This window comes from Penicillium rubens (assembly GCF_028828025.1).
Source record: "Penicillium rubens strain IBT 27055 chromosome Unknown utg000004l_segment0_segment0, whole genome shotgun sequence".
Classification (NCBI taxonomy): domain Eukaryota; kingdom Fungi; phylum Ascomycota; class Eurotiomycetes; order Eurotiales; family Aspergillaceae; genus Penicillium; species Penicillium rubens.
In genome coordinates, this window is record NW_026890602.1 from 1,962,096 (window position 1) to 1,980,998 (window position 18,903).

General features: G+C 51.3%; 9 protein-coding genes across 9 annotated transcripts; 4 read left to right on the top strand and 5 right to left on the bottom strand.

The window, feature by feature from the left end:
- Positions 1-30: 30 nt before the first annotated feature.
- On the top strand, positions 31-3,056 carry pdeB (3',5'-cyclic-nucleotide phosphodiesterase PDE2; the record flags this gene model as incomplete). The annotated part of the gene is made up of 2 exons (XM_002561302.2): positions 31-211; positions 271-3,056. 2 exons carry the CDS (start codon positions 31-33, stop codon positions 3,054-3,056), a joined length of 2,967 nt encoding a protein of 988 aa, XP_002561348.2.
- A 968-nt stretch (positions 3,057-4,024) lies between these two features.
- Positions 4,025-4,890, bottom strand: N7525_010714 (Rdx family protein; the record flags this gene model as incomplete). Its single annotated transcript, XM_061215195.1, has 3 exons — positions 4,025-4,179; positions 4,318-4,489; positions 4,756-4,890. 3 exons carry the CDS (start codon positions 4,888-4,890, stop codon positions 4,025-4,027), a joined length of 462 nt encoding a protein of 153 aa, XP_061067707.1.
- A 954-nt stretch (positions 4,891-5,844) lies between these two features.
- On the bottom strand, positions 5,845-6,289 carry N7525_010715 (guanine nucleotide-binding protein subunit gamma; the record flags this gene model as incomplete). The annotated part of the gene is made up of 3 exons (XM_061215196.1): positions 5,845-5,964; positions 6,024-6,081; positions 6,138-6,289. The coding sequence occupies 3 exons, from the start codon at positions 6,287-6,289 to the stop codon at positions 5,902-5,904; spliced, it is 273 nt and encodes a 90-aa protein (XP_061067708.1). The 3' UTR covers positions 5,845-5,901.
- An 855-nt stretch (positions 6,290-7,144) lies between these two features.
- Positions 7,145-10,459, top strand: tif32 (putative eukaryotic translation initiation factor 3 subunit EifCa; the record flags this gene model as incomplete). Its single annotated transcript, XM_061215197.1, has 4 exons — positions 7,145-7,186; positions 7,257-7,481; positions 7,559-9,933; positions 9,991-10,459. The coding sequence occupies 4 exons, from the start codon at positions 7,145-7,147 to the stop codon at positions 10,457-10,459; spliced, it is 3,111 nt and encodes a 1,036-aa protein (XP_061067709.1).
- A 628-nt stretch (positions 10,460-11,087) lies between these two features.
- Positions 11,088-12,406, bottom strand: N7525_010717 (uncharacterized protein; the record flags this gene model as incomplete). Its single annotated transcript, XM_002561298.2, has 2 exons — positions 11,088-11,646; positions 11,703-12,406. 2 exons carry the CDS (start codon positions 12,404-12,406, stop codon positions 11,088-11,090), a joined length of 1,263 nt encoding a protein of 420 aa, XP_002561344.2.
- Positions 12,407-12,834: 428 nt separating this feature from the next.
- On the top strand, positions 12,835-13,541 carry N7525_010718 (peptide alpha-N-acetyltransferase complex B subunit NAT3; the record flags this gene model as incomplete). The annotated part of the gene is made up of 3 exons (XM_002561297.1): positions 12,835-13,003; positions 13,079-13,310; positions 13,370-13,541. The coding sequence occupies 3 exons, from the start codon at positions 12,835-12,837 to the stop codon at positions 13,539-13,541; spliced, it is 573 nt and encodes a 190-aa protein (XP_002561343.1).
- A 370-nt stretch (positions 13,542-13,911) lies between these two features.
- On the bottom strand, positions 13,912-15,273 carry N7525_010719 (MCT family MFS transporter; the record flags this gene model as incomplete). Its single annotated transcript, XM_002561296.1, has 2 exons — positions 13,912-15,040; positions 15,098-15,273. 2 exons carry the CDS (start codon positions 15,271-15,273, stop codon positions 13,912-13,914), a joined length of 1,305 nt encoding a protein of 434 aa, XP_002561342.1.
- An 881-nt stretch (positions 15,274-16,154) lies between these two features.
- Positions 16,155-16,883, bottom strand: N7525_010720 (DNA-directed RNA polymerase core subunit RPO26; the record flags this gene model as incomplete). Its single annotated transcript, XM_002561295.1, has 4 exons — positions 16,155-16,188; positions 16,250-16,369; positions 16,440-16,709; positions 16,846-16,883. The coding sequence occupies 4 exons, from the start codon at positions 16,881-16,883 to the stop codon at positions 16,155-16,157; spliced, it is 462 nt and encodes a 153-aa protein (XP_002561341.1).
- A 406-nt stretch (positions 16,884-17,289) lies between these two features.
- On the top strand, positions 17,290-18,789 carry N7525_010721 (C2H2-type zinc finger protein; the record flags this gene model as incomplete). Its single annotated transcript, XM_002561294.2, has 1 exon — positions 17,290-18,789. One exon carries the CDS (start codon positions 17,290-17,292, stop codon positions 18,787-18,789), a length of 1,500 nt encoding a protein of 499 aa, XP_002561340.2.
- Between the last annotated feature and the right edge of the window lie 114 nt (positions 18,790-18,903).

Below are 18,903 nucleotides of genomic sequence, written 5' to 3' on the forward strand. Positions count from 1 at the left end.
CGGGGGGGTCGTTCTCAACCTCCTAGCACTATGGTGGACCGCGTGGATTGCGCGGGCCTCTTGATTGACGGCCGAGTGCGGTCAGAGAGATGGGTGCGCAGAAATTCCATTGATGCATTAACAATATCCTCCTCAGGTTCCTTCACGACGCCAGAGGAACCGGAGGCCTTACAGGCGGATGTGGAGCAGCTGTTGTTAGTGTGCAAACAAGGTAGGTTCTGCAGTCTGCGCTGCGTTTGATAATTTTACTAATTACTCCCGGTTTCGCAGTCTACCTCTGCCACAGCGGTTCATCCTTTGCCACCAAGCTGGCCGAGCTCAGCGACCAGTCGGGCAGCGAGTGTAACCCGATTTTCGCATTCTTCGAGGTGGATTTTAGCGGCGAAGAGTCGAACCTGGCTCGTCGAAAAGCCAGTCGCGCCTCGTGGGCAGATAACGCTCCTCCGTCACCAGGCTCCATCCACCGCACTTTCACATTTTCAACACAGTCCGACGAAGCACGCGGCCTATCCCTTCTATCGGGTGTCTCAAACGACATTCAAGCCCAGGAGGGACCAAATTTGGTCATTCCCGTTGCTGTTTTGCGCCTTCCTACTCCCGATACACCCGGCGACAATGCGGCTACCGGCCCTACCAGTCAACCGGATTCTCAAGGACCTCTCACGTTGGAACACAAGCAGATTGCGCGCTGTCTTGATGCCGGTGCTATGGATGTCTTGACGACTCCGCTAGATCGGCCACGCATTCAAGGGCTCGTGGTTCATGCCTACCGTACTCGCAAAGCGGCCCAGAGAGAGATGTCCCGATTCCTCGCACGGAGGAAGCAAAGAAAGCTTTCTTGGGTCGGTGTGCATGATGAGCAGCCATATTCTTATCTAAGAGAAGCCATGGTTTCAAAACTCATGAAAGGAATTTGCAACCCAGAAGAAGTCATCCATGATGAATTCCAGGAGCAGGATCTCAACATCGATCCCGCGCGTATCCCTTTTATCAAAGAGCAGGTGGGCAGTTGGAAGTTCTGCGCTCACGAATTTACCGAGGACGAACTAGTCTTTGGCGCTTGTGAGATGATACAACATGCTCTGAACATGCCGGGATTGGACCATTGGAGGTTGACCCCTGATGAATTGCAAACTTTCCTTCTCGCCTGTCGCGCCGCCTATAACTCTTTCGTGCTTTACCACAATTTCCGCCATGCGATTGATGTGCTACAATCCGTCTTTTGCTTCCTGCTACACATTGGTGCCTTGCCTCCGTATGAATCCATTGGTCAATCTCCTGTCCCCGAAACTCCAATCACCTCCCTTCTCACGCCATTCGATGCCCTTACCCTCCTTATCTCAGCCATTGGTCATGACGTTGGCCACCCAGGTGTCAACAACTTTTTCCTCGTCAAACTCAACGCACCTCTTGCTCAACTCTACAATGACAATTCCGTCTTGGAGGCCTTCCATTGCGCCGCCTTCTCCCAGATTTTGCGTCGCCACTGGCCTGCGGCATTCAAGGACAACCAGCTGCGGAAGCTCCTTATCAGCTCTATCCTGGCCACCGACATGGGTGTGCACCAGAAGTTCATGCAGCGAATGGGCTCATTCCAGGAGAAGTTCTACGAAAACAACCGATCTATTGAGGGCTGGAAGCCGCAAGATGTCGACATGTACAAGACCCTCGTTTGTGGATTACTGATCAAATGTGCCGACATCAGCAACGTGGCTCGACCGTGGAAGGTTGCAAAGAAGTGGACGCAAATCCTGCAAGAGGAATTCGCCAACCAGGGGGAGATGGAAAGGGAGGTTGGAATGGAAACTGCACTGTTTGGCGGGCCACCCGAACTAGGGAACGTCTACGAGCTGGCTACTGGTCAAATTGGATTTATGTCGATATTCGCACTGCCCCTCTTTGAAGGCATTTCCGACCTTCTACCGCAGTTGCAGTTCACTACAGACCATATTCTTCGCAACCAGGCACGGTGGCAAGAACTTTCTAACGAGGAGCTGAAGAAGCAAGGTCTTCCGATTGAGAACCGGGCCGAGATCACTGTTTCGCCTCGCTCCCATAGCCCTGCAGCCCCTGAAAAGCAGCGCGTCGGTTCAGGAGATGGCGCAGCGGATATGGTCAAATCTCCCATGAGTTCAGACTCTGGTGGATACAACGAAAATAACATTGAACCGGTTGTGTCGCCCGATACCACAGGACCCCAGATAGAGATCACAGGAAGTCCGCTGGCGCCGGCGGCTGAATTTCCATCCCGGAAATCTTCTAGTGCCGTGCCGGAATTTTCTTGTTTCGCCATCCCAGGAACACCGGAGTCTGCCCGTGAGTCTATTTCGACCCAGCTACATAGCCCTCTCTCAGAGACAAGCCCTGTTACCGATGACCCGGCTGTTCTAGCTGCTGTCTTGTATGCCAACTCGGCCTTCGGTGGTGGTACCTCACCAGGATCAGTGGGGCGTGACCAGGCGTCTGCGGCTGCCGAGAGACCAAGCAGCTCACGTCAAGGCCTTTCACATGGTTCTCAGCGCGGCTCTCAACGACACCATGCCCACCACAGCTCGTCTGCTCGCACAGGCTCTAATCGCAATAGTTGCACACGAACACAAAGCACCTACAGCAACACCATGACACCCATCTCTCCCGCAACTAATGCCTCGAGCTTTTTGGCTGTGGATAGCGGCGACGAAAAGCGAGTTTCGGGGGAAAGTGCCCCACCAAGTGAGCTTGGAGGACCTGACGACAATAGCACACGTCCCAGCACAGCGGACGCGTATCCTTCAGGTGTATCGGAGCCCGCAGGCGGTTACAGCCCCGGTCGTAGCTCTGTTGCTCGCGGTCAAGCTCGCTCCGAAGATGGTGCGAGCAAAGACTTCTCCAGGCTAGGAGCCCACGGAACCCGCAGCACGACCCAGTCGACGACTACTGGCGAGAGCATCAAAAATGAAACTCCGCAAGCGGACGACTCACATGGTCCTCGCAAACTTCCTAAGCGGAGGAGTCGGCTTCGACTTGCTTTTTGGAAGCGTCGCAACCATTCGCACGAGGTCCGCGGTGAGACATGATCCTTGCCGTCGTAGTTGGTGCTTCTAAGCTTGAACCATCTCCAGCTGTGTATAATGCTGCCATGGTCTTATGAACATTTCATTTTGCGATGAGGCTGGAGACCACACTGGTATTCCATGAATTCACGACTCGACCAGTCGAAGAAGCCGGACTTTGGATTTTCTTTTCCCACCGCATAGGCTCTCCTGGTCATGACTCTACGAAGTCGATAACGATACCTTCTTACCTTCTGCTGGACGTCTTGAGTTTGCCTCGGACAAGCAAATGCAAAGCTTGTCTGAGCAATTACAGAATCAGGATGAGTTGTTTTGTTTTTATCCTATCCTATCCTCCCCACTTTGAGGCTGAGAATCACGCTATATCATGTATTCCTCTCAATGGGTACTGACATTGGTGTCCCCGTACATCTCATCTGATTATTTGCATCGGGCTCGCCCACCTACTTCTGTGTGATGACCACGAATATCCTTTTTCTTCTATCCTTACCCTACATCTTCTTTCATCTCTCTCTCTCTCTCTCTCCTTTTTTTTTTTTCCTTTCCTTTTTTCGTTTTGCTCCGCTCTTGTGATGTTCATGGCGGTTCTCTCTTGTCTTAGAGTTCGGTGATAGGCCGGCGTTCTATCTCTTACAGGAGTGGTGTTTCTTTGACTCGACATTCGAGATCTTCATGGGCTTGGATATTCTTTTTCTCTTTCCCCTGTACTTGATCCTCTTGTGTCTCGTCTCTTTTCTTCTCTCTCTCTTTTTTTTTTACATGGACTCTTGTTAGACTCTTCCGCTCTGCGCGATAATGAATGTGATGTGTACAGTGAGACTCTGAATCTTGTTCTCAATGCTTGTAATAACCTTAACATAAGTATGTTCAGTAGTATTCAATTCCAGCATTATGCTGACACGATCTAAAAATGAATCTTCTACATGAAGCAAATGAATGTAAATGCAAGTCCCGAGAATAAGGCCTAATACCTATTGACAATCCTCACAACCCGCCTTACCATTATTCTCCTCCTGTTTCTTCGACTCCTGTTCACCCTGCTCCTTCTTCAACGCCCGATCCGTATGTCCCAAATCCCTATTCGGAGCAATAACATTCCGCACGAGTGATTTGAGCGCTTTGACTTCTATATAGGGAAAGGAACGGTCAGATAATAGCACGACTAGACGAGCCTCATATGCAGTGTACAATGGATGCATAAAAGACTGTGTAGAATGATTGACAAAATTAAAAAAAAAGGAAAGGAAAGAAAGTAAAAACATACCAGGGAAGCCCCCATCCCTCTTCCGATCCCACAAAATACTCTCCTGCGTCGTGATCTCCCCATCCTTCATCGTACCATGCCATATCGTCACTGTGAACACGCCGCCTGTTTTGGGGACGAGGGCGACTTCGCCAAGGTCTGTGCTAAATGTTGAGAGGAGTTCTTGAGCGAACTGCGATTGTTCCCATGTTAGTATTGGCATTGGCAGTGGTATTGGTGAGATCTGTATATTGTGTCCGTGGTCATGGTGGTTATAGTTCTGGTCATGTTGACAGTGACGGTTGATATCGAGTTTGGTGCATGTCCATGTGCAATATCAAATGTACATATAAATATTGAGCATGGGCACCCGAATGATAGAATAAACAAATCACATGCCAAATACCAAGACCTCTAACATGACAGGCTAAAGGGAAACACAGAAAGACATTAACGTACGTATGCGGCGCGGAGCATCCACCGGCACTGTGTGCAGAACTGGATTGAGATACGGGGCAGATGGACGTCCACGGGTGCGATCTTGTCGCTAGTATCTGGGTTTGAGTCTAACGGGGTCGATGTAGATTCGGCCATGGTGAATGACGGTGGTTCGATGCCGATGCGAATAGTACGATGGATGGTGAGGTGCTTGTGTGGTGTGGTGTGGTGTGGTGTGGACGGGGTATTTGGGATGACAGGGGTCTGTAGTGTTGTATGCAGGTAGGTGTATTGGGGGCGTTATTTCTGGTTGGATAGGTGTGTATGTTGGATGCAAGTCCTCGGGTTGATGTCCAGAGCTGCTTAGTGGGATGGATGGGAATTTGGATGATGTCAGCGGGGATGGGCTGACTTTTTTGTCTATATCAGTACCGAGGCACTTTGCTACACATATTAATGTACTGGATTGGAATAATGAATCTATGTGTATTCAGGATATACAAAAGTACTTAGCATGAGTTGCCAATTGCCAGTTTAGGCCGTGCAAGGCCAAACAAGGAATCCGAGCACCGGGTCACCCCAAACAAATCACACGCCGTGATTGCCGGGATTTGGGGCCGAATTACATGAAAATGGCGCAAATTCGATTAGATCGATATGGTATTGGTCATGCAAATCTATGATACATGAATGGCAGCTCTCACACCCTGAAACATAGAGGCTTTTTGAAGATTTGAAGAGAACCCGTAAGAAAAGGATACATAAGAGAAAGAAAAAGATAAGAAAAAGAAAAAGAGAAAAAGAGAAAGAGGAATAGAAAAAGAAAAAGAAGAGGCCGATTTCAAACAAACACAGCGAGAAGGGGGAATGGTGAAATTCAGAGAAGTAAGGCGCAACAAGTGCATCGTCAAGTGCACTGTCTGCAGAGTTCGGGGACCGGGGACGGACAGGGCGACAAAACACAACGGGATTCGTATGATCCTTGGAGGCGTGGAAGGTTTCGTGCAAGACCAGCAGACGATTCTTTCAGGCCGACATCTTTGTCCGCGCAAGCAATCGCAGTGCTTTGTTCGGGTCCAAGGGGGTCGTGAATGGGTCCGGAATTAAGTAGAAAAGGAAAAAGGAGAGCGAAATGTCATGGCGAAAGAAATTCCCGTCGTGAGTGCATTACATGACGGTGCAGCAACCTCCCTGTTGCTGGGGAGCATAGGGATCCTCGCGCTTGTCAACCTAGGAAATGGACTTGTTAGTTTGGTCGCGCGCGATGAGGCAAAAACCCGGTCGCATACCTGTCCCCATACGGATGGAACCATAAAGTCGCGAGTGTTGTTGCAGTAACTGATGAGACTATTGAAGGTGTTAGTTGTTTGTGCTTCTCAACAAAGAAAAAGAGTTCGACGGACGAGAGAGCTGCCTCGGAGACCTTGACCCGTGGACGGTCCAGGTCCTCCTTCAGACGACCATTGAGCTCGGTCAACCGACGATATTTCAAGTCGGCAACACTTTGCTTCTTATTCTTAACATCACCCCCGGATCGAAGTTCGTAGGGAGCCATCGTGTGTTGAGCTGTGAAGGAAGCGCGAATGGAGAAAGGGGGGAGAGGGGGTTTTGGATCGGCAGGTGTCCCAAGGGCGTAAGAATTAGGTTAGGGGCGGGTAATCAGGGGCCAAGACGCCGGACAAAGAAGAGGAAAGAGAAAAAAGAAGGTGAAGGAGTCGGGTTCGAAGAGAGAGAGAATGGACAAATGAATGGGCTGGTTCGAGGGGATTTTCCTGAGATCCCTGGGGGGCAGGTCCGTGGGTTTCCCTTTTTCCTTACACGTTTTACGTTGGTATATGTTATACTGGGGAAAATTATTGGGAGGGGAAGTACCTGGTACTTTGGTTGGGTCGGGGTACTACTAGTACTTTGTACGGTGGAGACTAATACACAACTTGTACCAGGTACTTATTGTTCGAACTCTGATGAATTAGCTATATAGCTATAAACTACACCGGGGTCGGAATGAGATAGTTGGAATTATAATATTAGTAGATGACTCGGGATATTTTAGTCGACCAATAAAAGACTACCTAGGTATACCATGCATTTGGTAGTAATCCAATATGACACATCCTCGTAGACCTCCAGGGCTGGTCAAGTACTTTCCGACTTCTGCCTCAGGCCACCACACGTGATCGTCATCGCTTAACGCGAAGTGGGAACATTGGCGGGATCCAATTTTTGCTCTGGCCTCAACACGCACATTGTGAATCTTCCCCTCGTTATCGGGTATTCGCGTGGCAGCATCTCTAATCGCATTCTTCCCAGCTGCCCGTGTGTGTCGCTGGCTTTGTCCAACTTTTTTTTTTCTATTTTTTAATTTCTTATCAGTCACCTTTCATCCTTTCCCAAGGGGCATCCACCCATCATGCCGCCTCCTCCGCATATTAAACCTGAGAATGTCCTCAAGGTGGGTGTCACCGTCGCTGTCGTCGCGACATCCGAGATGGATCGGTTGCTAATAACTATATCTTCCACAGAGGGCTCAGGAACTCATCGCCGTCGGTCAGGCGCCCGCCGCCTTGACTGTCCTCCACGAACATGTCACCTCCAAGCGCACCCGTAGCAGCCCCATCGCCTCCCTCGAGCCGGTGATGCTCCTGTTTGTTGAGCTGTCCGTCGACCTTCGCAAGGGCAAGGCTGCCAAGGACGGTCTTTACCAGTACAAGAACATTGCTCAGAACACCAATGTCGGCACTATCGAGGTTAGTGTTGATGATCGGCGTTGAAAAAAAAAAATTTGTGACTTGTCACTAATCTAGGATTTTTTCCGTCTCTACAGATTGTTCTCAAGAAGTTCATCGAACTCGCCGAGCAGAAGGTCACCGAGGCCCAGGCTAAGGCGGACGAGATTCAGTCGACCCTCGAATCCGCCGCTCCTTCCTCCAACATTGAGGATTTGGAGGCCATTGAGACCCCCGAGACCATCCTCCTTGCGACTGTCTCCGGTGAGCAGTCGCGCGACCGTACCGACCGCGCCGTCGTCACTCCTTGGCTCAAGTTCCTGTGGGAGACCTACCGCACCGTTCTCGAGATCCTGAAGAACAATGCCCGTCTCGAGATTATGTACCAGTCGACTGCCCTGCAGGCCTTCAAGTTCTGCCAGAAGTACGCCCGCAAGACCGAGTTCCGCCGCCTGTGTGAGCTCCTGCGCAACCACGTCCAGAATGCCGCCAAGTACTCTTCGCAGATGCACGCCATCAACCTGAGCGACGCCGACACCTTGCAGCGTCACCTTGACACCCGCTTCCAGCAGTTGAACGTCGCCGTTGAGTTGGAGCTGTGGCAGGAGGCTTTCCGCAGCATTGAGGACATCCACACTTTGTTGAACCTCAGCAAGCGCCCCGCCAAGAACATCATGATGGCCAACTACTACGAGAAGCTCGCCCGCATTTTCCTTGTTAGCGAGAACTACCTCTTCCACGCCGCCGCTTACAACCGCTACTACAACCTCCTGCGTCTTTCTTCCGTGGCCCTCGCCAGCGGGCAGAGCTCCAAGAAGGACAACCCGTCGGTCACCGAGCTCGAGATGACCAAGGCCGCGTCCTTTGTCCTACTCTCCGCTCTGTCCATCCCCGTTATCAGCACTTCCCGCTCCCGCGGCGCCCTGGTCGATGTGGATGAGGCTCGCAAGAACAAGAACACCCGTCTCACTAACCTTCTCGGCATGGCCACATCGCCCACCCGTACTGTGCTCTTCCGCGATGCTCTGAACAAGGGTCTGCTCCGCCGTGTGCGCCCCGAGATCCGCGAGCTGTACAACATCCTCGAGGTTGACTTCCACCCCCTGTCCATCTGCAAGAAGATTACCCCCATCCTGCAGCAGATTGGTGCCGACCCCGAGATGGAGAAGTACGTTGTGCCTTTGCAGCAGGTCATTCTCACCCGTCTGTTCCAGCAGCTGTCCCAGGTTTACGAGTCCGTTGAGCTCAAGTTCGTCTACGAGCTTGCCCAGTTCCCTGCTCCGTTCCAGATCACCCCCGCCATGATCGAGAAGTTCATCATGAATGGTTGCAAGAAGGGTGACCTCGCTATTCGCGTTGATCACATCTCCGGCGTCCTCACTTTCGACTCCGATGTCTTCTCTTCCTCTAAGGCTACCCACGCCGGCAGCGGCGCTGGCTCCGCTGAGAGTGAGGTTGGCTCTGTTCAGCGCCTGCAACACACCCCCGCCGAGATCGCCCGTTTCCAGGTCGCCCGTCTCGCCAAGACTCTCCACGTTGCCTGCATGTACGTCGATCCCTCCTACAACCAGGCTCGTCTCCAGGCCAAGCAGACTGCCCAGGCCCGCGCCATTGCTGGTGCCGCTCAGGAGCACGAGGAGACCCTTGCCCGTCGCGTTCTTATCGACAAGAAGAAGGAAGCCGCTACCGATGCTCTGCAGCGCAAGCAGCGTGAGGAGGAGACTCGCAAGCGCGTCCGTGCCCAACAACTCCAGGATGCTGAGAAGCAGCGTCTGGCTGATGAGCAGCGTGACCGTGAGCTCAAGCGTATTAAGGATGAGCAGGACCGCATCCGCCAGGAGGAGCTCAAGAAGCAGCTTGAGGAACTCAAGACTGGTGTTAAGGGTATTGATGTCAGCGAGATCGACCTTGACGAGCTTGATGCCAACCGCCTGCGCGCTATGAAGCTGGCTCAGCTTGAGAAGGAGAAGAACGAGCTGAACGACCGTATCCGTACCACTGCTAAGCGTATCGACCACTTGGAGCGTGCCTTCCGTCGCGAGGAACTGAAGCACATCGCCGCCGATTATGATGCCCAAAAGAAGCACGACAGGGAGCTCTATGAGCAGCAAGTCGCTGAGCAGGTGCGCGAGTCTAAGGAGAAGCACGCCGAGGCCGTTGCCCTCAAGCACCGTCTTGGTCGTCTGGTTCCCGTTTTCAGCAACTTCCGCAAAGAGGTTTCCGAGAAGCGCCACGAGGAATTCGAGAAGCGTCGCAAGGCCGCCGAGCGCGAGTTCGAGGCTAAGAAGAAGCAGCGTGTCAAGGAGGTCCAGGAGCGCCGCCGTCGCGAAAAGCAAGAGCGCGAGGAAGCGGAGGCTCGTCGACGAGAGGAGCAGGAGCGTGCCGAGCGCGAGGAGCAGGAACGCGTCGCCCGCGAGGAGGAGCGCCGTCGTGTCTTGGCCGAGGAGAAGGCCAAGCGTGAGGAAGAGCGAGCGTTAGTATTCCCTTTGGCTTATTTCACTTCAATCCCTAATACTAACTTGTCACGTAGTAAAATGGACGAGGTGGCTCAAAGACAGCAACAGCGGGAGGCCGAGGCCGAAGCGCGCCGCGCAGCTCGCAAGGGTGGATTCGAACAGCCACTCGAACGAGCCGCTCCCCGTCTCAATATCGCCCCACGTACCGCAGCCCCGTCTAGCTGGAGAGAACGTCAAGCCGCCAAGGAAGCCGGTGGTGTCACCGCCGAGCCCACTCGTGAGCCCGTCCGTGCCCCCGTCCGTGAAGAGCCCGCCCCTCTCCGCAAGGGTGGATATGTTCCTCCTCACCTGCGCGCCGGTGCCGCCGCCAGCGCTGGATCCGCACCCCCTCCCCCTGCTCCCCGCGAACCCCGTGAGGCCCCCACCGAGCGCTGGGCGCCCCGTCAACCCCGCGAATCTTCTTCTCCGTCCCCTGCTCCCGCTTCGGAATCCAAGCCCGCCGGTGGCAAGTGGGTCCCTAAATGGAAGCAGCAGCAGCAGTAAACGACCGAGCTACGACTTTCCAGTTAAAAAGTGTATCCAAGCTCTTTTCTTTTTGGCGCTATTCTCATGACCCTTCTGCATATTTCGTGTATCATTCACCCATGTTCACCCCGTAACTTGTTAATGGGGGCCCCAGTTTTGTCTTTCACCTCGCTCGGAATATGATATAATCTTTTCCTAGAATTTCTGCTATAATTTGGTGGTCTTGTAGATGTTTTGGTCTCTTTATTCCTATTTATGGGCAATGGCGGAGTTAAGCCGATGCTAACCCTCGACGACAGACAGCACTCGTCCCCGCACAGGTACCTGCATTCGCATGCATGTTTGTATGCAGGTACCTGTAATGAAATTCCGAAGTCAATCACATAAGAGGAAGAATGGGCCTACTAATCGAATTGGAATGGACGGTATCACGATTTCAAGCTTGTATGTATGTAAACCTAGGGAACTCTCTCAATATGAACAACTTGATGAAAGATGACCTAATAAAGATCAATATGGATATCTGACAAGAATAGGGAAATAAGAGAAATAAAAGAAAATAAAAGAAAGCAGTCTAGAGTGTCCTGACCCGACCTTGGGAAACAGAATCGCGAAAATGATCAAGTCATCAACATCAACATCAAACTTATGCAGCAGCCACTTCAGCATTAGCCCCGAACAGCTTCTCCCGCCATTCTCCACAAACAGCTTCAAAGCCACTAACCACATCACCGCAGACCTTACCCGCCTCTCGGTCTTTGAGTCGGCGGTCCCACTCACCGCGCTCAATCCACCGCGATCCCTCTTCGCGGCTCTCTTCTTCCCGCCGGATATCAGTGACGAGTTCTCGCGCAGAGCGTAACCGACGGGAAGCCGTTGAAGTCAATTGCCTCGACTCGTAGAGGGTATCGCTTAAGCCGCGAAGAGTATGTGTGATGTCGGCGGTTTGCGAAATGAGGGCTTGGAGGGAGGCCAGGGGATTGTGTGCGGAGGACTGAGGGGTTGTTGGTCGGGAGTCTTGCTGTTCGGGGAAGGGGTATGGAAGATTTGGCAATAAGCCTTCGTCGATAAGGGGCATGAGAGAATCGATGGCGTCTTCGGAAAGGAGGGGGAAGGGGGAGAAAAGGAGTGGGTGGACGAGGGATTGGAGGGCGCGAGTTTGGTGGGTGAGATGTGACGTGATTGAGGAATGAGCAGTGATAAGTCTGCGATTAGATATTAGCTATCGGGTGTGGAATGGGACTATACTTGGTGAAGTTACCTCACGGCACTGTTCTCAATCCCGCTTTGCCCACCAAGATCTTTCAACGACTCAACCGTCCGCTGGATGACATGGTCATTTTCGCTTCCGTTATTCTCTATACCTCGCCGAGCGAGACTTTCAATCTCAGCCATTTGGCTCTCCAACGCGGGTGATATATCCGCTTCCTCTAGATCCGAGTCGGGCCCGTAATCCGAGCCATCATATTGCGACTCCTGCCGGCGGTGCTGTCGCAAGTGATTTGCACGGTGTTTGTTTCTTGATGGATGGAGCGAATCCCTTTCTGGTGAGATGGAAGGCGACCGGGAGCGCACGTTGTGCATTGATTGCATATACATATCTTCTCCATCACTGTGACCCATCTGTTGTGATCCCGCACGGCTAGCTTCCTGGCCTGACGCATATCCGTATCCATCTTCTTCTTCCCATGCATCGGCCAGTTCATCGGCCAGGTTTCCCAATCCTCCGCCGCCCGCATCAACGGCACCAGAGAAATCTCCGGATTCTCGGTGGGACCCACTCATGGCGTTGGAGTTATGGCGGGACGCGATGGGAGACGGTGGTGCAGATAATCGAGGTGTTCGCGGTGACAGGGGGCTTGCTAATGTAAAGGTATTTCCAGTTGTCCCGGGGGAGATGGGTGAATCCTCCGAGGCCGATGGGTAGCGGTGTGAGAGTTTCAGGGGAGACGGAGGGAGGGGCATTGGATCGTTTGGAGGCGTCACACGGGACCCTCGCCTTGTTGGAAGCTTTATTGAGAAATTGAGAGATCTGGATTAGGGCAATATAGCCAGAGAAAAGGAACAAGCGGTTGTAGTCCGGCTGCAGGCGAGGAACAGTTGTTGATTAGGACGCCCAATTTGGATGTTCCGATAGCTCCGGATCCGAGTCAATGTTGTAGTATAGTGCAGTGGCGATGAAACAAAGACCAGCTAATACCAATTGATATATAACAATGTGAAAAACCTCAACTAAGGAATGACTGCATCACCAGGATGCAGGAGGGGTATAACACCAACAACCCAACTTCAACCTTCACCGCCGACTGCTACTCGTCACCGCCCGGCAAAAGAAAAAGTATAAAAGTATCAAACCCCACATTATCATTCTCTCGATATATCGTCATATCAAGATGACTTCTATTGAACGCATGTCCCCATTGGACCTGCTAGATCTTAATCTCACAAACCTTGACCCCCTCACTGAGAATTACGACCTTGGCTTCTACCTAAACTACCTGAACAAATGGCCCTCATTGTTCAGCACCGTGAAGGACCATGAGGCCGGCATTGTAGGTTATAGTATGTTTAATTCTAGCCCCAGCTTGACACCTTCTCCTCAAACCTCAAGGAATAAAGCTGACCTATTTCTTTTAGTTATGGGCAAGCTCGAAGAGCAACACCCTGCAATGCGCCACTCCGAACACTACACTCCATGGCACGGACACATCACAGTCTTGACTGTTGCACCAGCCTGGCGCCGTCTCGGATTTGCGCGCCGGTTGACCGAGCAGCTCGAGCGGGGATCCGACAGCAACGACGCCTGGTTTGTGGATCTCTACGTCCGCGCCGGAAATAAAGTTGCATATGACATGTACAAAGGAATGGGGTGAGTGAATCAATATAGATCGTGAATGCTGTATTGGCCGCTGACATGTATATTTGCAGATACTCCGTCTTCCGGAGGGTGGTTAATTATTATAGCGACGACCCATCGGGGATGTCGGATACTGGGGAAGATGCATTCGATATGCGCAAGCCGTGCAGTCGAGATAAGAAGCTTGAGCATGTGAGAGAGAACGGTGAGAACTTCCCAGTTGGACCTGAGGATGTGATGTAAACCACAGTTCTTTCTGCGGTATTTGTTGAAGCAGCCATACATGGCTTTCTTTTCTATCTCTCTCTCGCCTTTTTCTTCGAGGGTTCTCATGGCGTGGAGGGCTTACGCGGGGCTGGGGTTTTGGTGGATAAGTATTTCTTGTACATAATCAGATATGTGATTATTGCCTTTTTCCCTCTATGTATAACATGAAGTGCGCCGTATCTCCCACTGACTGGACTGGATGTAAGCGAAATGAGTCGCCGGGAGGTAATGCAATATGCAATATGAGGACGAGTTTGACAGTATTAGGAATTAGCTGAAACAAGGCTTGAACCTCTTGAGCAATGGGTATGTTTTGTAAGTCATTTCAGCGCGCAGCGGCCAAGGCTCAAGCCTTGACATGGAACTTAAGACCGGAGCGCAGGAATCTGACGCAGCTCATAAGAACCGCAGAGGTAGTGAGGCAGCAAGCAGTGAAAAGCTGAACTCCAAGGAATTTGTGTGTATCGGCCAGGATTGCACCACCGATGGGGGTACCGATCAACAGGCCTATGGAAGTGATAGCAAAGACCATACCCAAGCGTGTGCCCAAGTCGCGCACGTCAGGAGTCATGCTCGCCATGACCACAGGCGGCAGAGACACAAATCCACCCGAGAAGAAGCCGTAGAAGACGGCAAGGATGATGATGCCAGGTACGGTGTGGACACGAATCCAGACAAAGGCCAGGATGGCAGTGATGGTCACGGCGGGCGTGAGCATATTCAAGGGGCCAACGTGGTCAGCGAGGAAGTTCGGCGCAATACGGCCAAAGGTTGAGGCGGCATTTAGCATCGAGAGTAGGTAGAATCCAAGGTTGGAGTCTACAATGCCTGTCTCTATTGCGTATGACTGCACATAGAAAAGGAAGTTGTAGAAGCCCAAGAAGCCAATGAACATGGCAATGGCGAAGGTAGTAAAGGCCGGCTCCTTTAGAGCAGACAACTGGTAGAGCTTGCGCTTCTCTTTCGGCTGGAAGCGCGAGCGCATAATGCTAATAGAAATGCAAATTGTGCCAAAGCAGACAAACCCAAGTGCTCGCGTAGCCCAGGCAAACCCGACCTTCTTCTGCAACTGATCGAACATGATGGGGTAGATCACACCACCAATACTGCTGCCACTGGCAGCCAAGCCGTTGGCTAGGCCTCTCTTGCGGCGGAAGTACTGTGGCAGGATGGCAACGGAGGGCACGAAAAGGCAGCCTGCTGCGACCCCGACGCAAATGCCCTGGGAAAGAATCAGTTGCCAGTATTTTGTGGCAAGACTGGTCATCATCAAACCAAAGGGCAGCAGGAATGCAGCGAAGACGATGAGGGATCGGAAGTAGCCAGCGTCAAACAGGGGACCTGTAATGACTCCAATCATCATCAGAAGGAAAGACTGCAGTGATCCAATCCAAGCAATGGTTGATGATGAAGTACCGACGAGTAACTCTCGCTCATAATAGGTTTGATAGGCACCCCATGTATTGATGATTCCCCTGTTTCAACTTGTTAGCAACAGGATCTTTATATGAAAAGAATATATGTATTCTTACCATGAATTGAAGAAGAGAAAGAATGAGCCCAAAGCCTGGAGCCATGTATGTAAGCCCGTATCGAACGTCAACTCGGACTCTTTGTCCGGAGGTTGTGATATATTGTTGGCATTTTCTTGAGTGGTCGGGGAATCAGCGAGGACTTTTTGCTCTATATCCAAGTTAGTTGACCCCATGTTGCCTCATGTATCGGTCAAACAGATGTCCCTCACGGGCCAGAGCGTGTATAATATAGGAGTGAAGTCCAAAAGTTCTTAGCTGTGGATATAGAGTCAGGAAGGAAGCAATGGGTACAATATAAACTTGAAATATTTTCCAAGAGAACCCTAAGCGGGGCCTCGGACATTCGGCCATTCGATAATATAAGGCATTGATACAATAGAATAACCAGACTTTTTCCTAGAATAGGGATATATAATTTAGTGCAGTTCGATTTGAATATGTTCTCTCTACTTGAAATCTATTGAAATATCATATTTTACCCTTGTTTTGCCAATCTTTGCGGAAATCATCAATGTTCATGGACGGCAAATGGGTTGCCCAGATGCCGAGAAGTGACTACGGAGTAGATCCATAAGCTTAGTTGGAGACAGAGGGAATAACCGAATCAGCTTTTTACCGTGAATATCCGCCATCCTACATCAGTAGGATATGCATTACAGAGGACATAGAAGTGCTCATATGCATCCAAATATCTCATCAAGTCAAGTGCATCCAAATGTGTCTTGATATATGAAGCATATAAAAAATCCGGTCATTGGATTCCCGACAGTCCACTTCTCCCGTGGCTTATATGCGCTATAATTGGTTCTTTTACAAAGCCAATGTATATGCAAAGAAGATAAACAAGTCAAATTATTTTTGGATATGTTTTTTGCCGTTCTAGATTCATGTACAAAGCCTAATTGGTGTCCATGTTTCATCAAAGGACATCCAAGTCTCTTTTTTTTCGACGGTTTCTTCGAATCCCAGAACTCCAAACGCTATGCTGAAACCCAAAGAAAAGCAAAAGATGGAAAAAAGCCTCAGTAGAGAACGGTTGATACCGTTTTGACCACTACAACAGCTCCTCACATGTCCAATCCTCATACCTAAGTCGAAACGTTAGATCTGGATCACCACTCAACCACTCATCGACAGGATATTGCTTACCATCCATCGGGCAGGTATCGGCGAATGATCAGGGGAATCTTCTTCTGGTTCAATTCCTTCATGGCGATCTGCAGGGGATCGGTTTCACCCTCGAGGTCGACAAGGACGGGTGCGTTCATACTATGCCAAATGTCAGCAAGCCCAAGCTAACGCATCATATGCGCAATTGCCGGTATCAAAAGCAACGTACCTGATCTGCAGGGCACGGGTACCGAGAACACGCGCGCGCTCGTACTTGGTCAAGTATGGGGTGGTAGTGCGCTGGTCATTGGGTACTTTCTTCTCGCGCGACTGCTCCATCACTTTTCCTGCGTATCCGGCATTGGGATCGCCAGAGACAACGACATTTTCGCCATTGGTGGTGGGGTATTCTTCTCCCTCAACCCCGTCTTCGCCCTCGAGGCCCTCTTGTTCCTCCGGCTCCTCATCAAACACATCCTCGCCGGGCTCGTAGTCGTAGCTGCGCATACCACATTGTTAGAAAATGGGTTTATACAATAGAGCAAACACATTGTGAAGCTGCCTGGAGGCAAAATGGGAAGCAAAGCTCCTTTGCGCCTCGACCCTGGGCAAGTTGGTGAAGGGAGGTAGCTTACGTCTCTTCGACGTCGTCGTCGTGGCCGTAGTCAGACATAATGACAGTTAAACCTGTAAAGGAGCGAAGTATTTGTAGGCCGAAGCGAGCGATGACAGACCCAGAGGTATGAGAGACAACTCGGGGGGTCGAGGTGGGATTTGATGCTAAAAATCCTGGGAGCGGAAAAACTTCCTCTGTGTTGACCGTCACCGCCTTTCCGGCAAAAATAAATTTATTAGTTTGGCATTCACGCCCGAACTTCCTCGAGCCTTGAGGTCCTTTTCCTTTCTCAATTGTCCCTTTCAGGGCTTCTCATGATGGCCATGAAACGAAAGGCCTCATCGGAGGGTGTTGCCACCCCCAAACGACACCAGAAGCAGAATGTCCTGGACAATTCCGGCAAGTTTACGTCCCCAAGATAACATCATGATAAAGTGATCTAATCACTGACGATCTCACAGACATGATCTATGAGGAGACTCACTCCGATGCTGAGTACTCGGCTCCTGCTACTCCGAGCTCAATGAGCGAAGACATGGACGAATCTCCGGCCACCCCATTCTCGGCCACCTCTTCCCGACAGATATTACCATCCGAGCGCAAAATGCTACCTTGCCCATTCGAGGGGTGCGATAAGTCCTACAATCGTCCGGCTCGACTCCAGGAACATATCCGATCACACAACAACGAAAGAATATTCAAGTGTGAGGACTGCGACAAGGCATTCTTACGCGCTTCCCACCTTCAACATCATATCAAGAGTATCCATACAGGTGTTCGAGACTTCGTGTGCGACTACCCAGGTTGTGGGAAGAGCTTTGTGAACGGGTCACGGCTTCGCCGTCACACCGCTACGCATGACGGTGATGACAAGTACCGCTGTACCGAGTACCCACCTTGCGAGGAGACATTCCGGAAGCACTCGACACTACAGCAGCATGTCATGCTTGTCCATTTGAACCAGAAGCCATTCCCATGTAAATACGTGGATCCAAAGACCAAGGAGAAATGCAACATGGCCTTCGACAAACCTGGTAATCTACGGACCCACCGGAGCAGGGTCCATTCCGAGAAGCGATTCACTTGCGCAGAATGTGCCGAAAAGATGGATGCTCAATCGTCAGATATGGCCGACGACAATACAACACAGGATGTATCATTCCCCACATATGCCAGTTTACAAAGCCACATTCGAATTGTTCACCCACCCGCGTGTCCCGAGTGTCCATTAGTCTGTTCCACAGCACGAGGGCTACGGCGCCACATCGAGATAGCCCATGGGGACGTCACTCTGGAAGAACGAAAGATCTTCCCCTGCACTCACCCCGGCTGCGACCGCAGCTTCACTAAGCAAGGCAACCTAAACGTCCACAAACGCACAGTCCACGAAGGCCAAAGACAGTTCGTCTGCGGCGAAACCGATCTCTCAAGCAACGACAAAGTGAAGGGGTGGGATGGCGTCGGCTGCGGCAAACGCTACGGCAACAACTCGACACTCATAGAACACATCCGCTGCACACACCTGGGATATCCGAGCGCCAGACAACGACGGAACGAAAAAAAGGCGGCCAAAAAGCCGCAGAATTCCGTTTCCACTCTTTCCGCTCTCACAGGCCAAGGCTACGCGGAGGAAACAGGACGGCAGGTCGCTTGCTTTTACCCGGAGTCGTGCCCTCATCGTTTCCACCGCAACTACGACTTGTGGGTACATATGACTACCAAACACAGCTGCACCGAAGACGAGGTGCAAAACCTCTTCATGCAGCGCGCGTTGCTTACCGACGAAACCGCCCCCGGCGTCAACTCGCTGGGTATCTATGGTCTTGGATATGATCAGGATGGTGGGTCTTACTACGCGGCAGGAGACCACTCCTCGGATGTTGCTTTCGGCTCACAGTCGAACGATTCGTCTTATCTCCCTAGTCAGCCGGGGTTGGATTCTGATTATTTGATGCAATATTGATTCTTTGATTTCTGCGATACCCCGACCGTAATCAGACGGCATTGGCTGACCCTGTCAATTCTTATCATGCGATGGAACAAAGATGAAGCGCATTTCTACGATGTTATGATTATG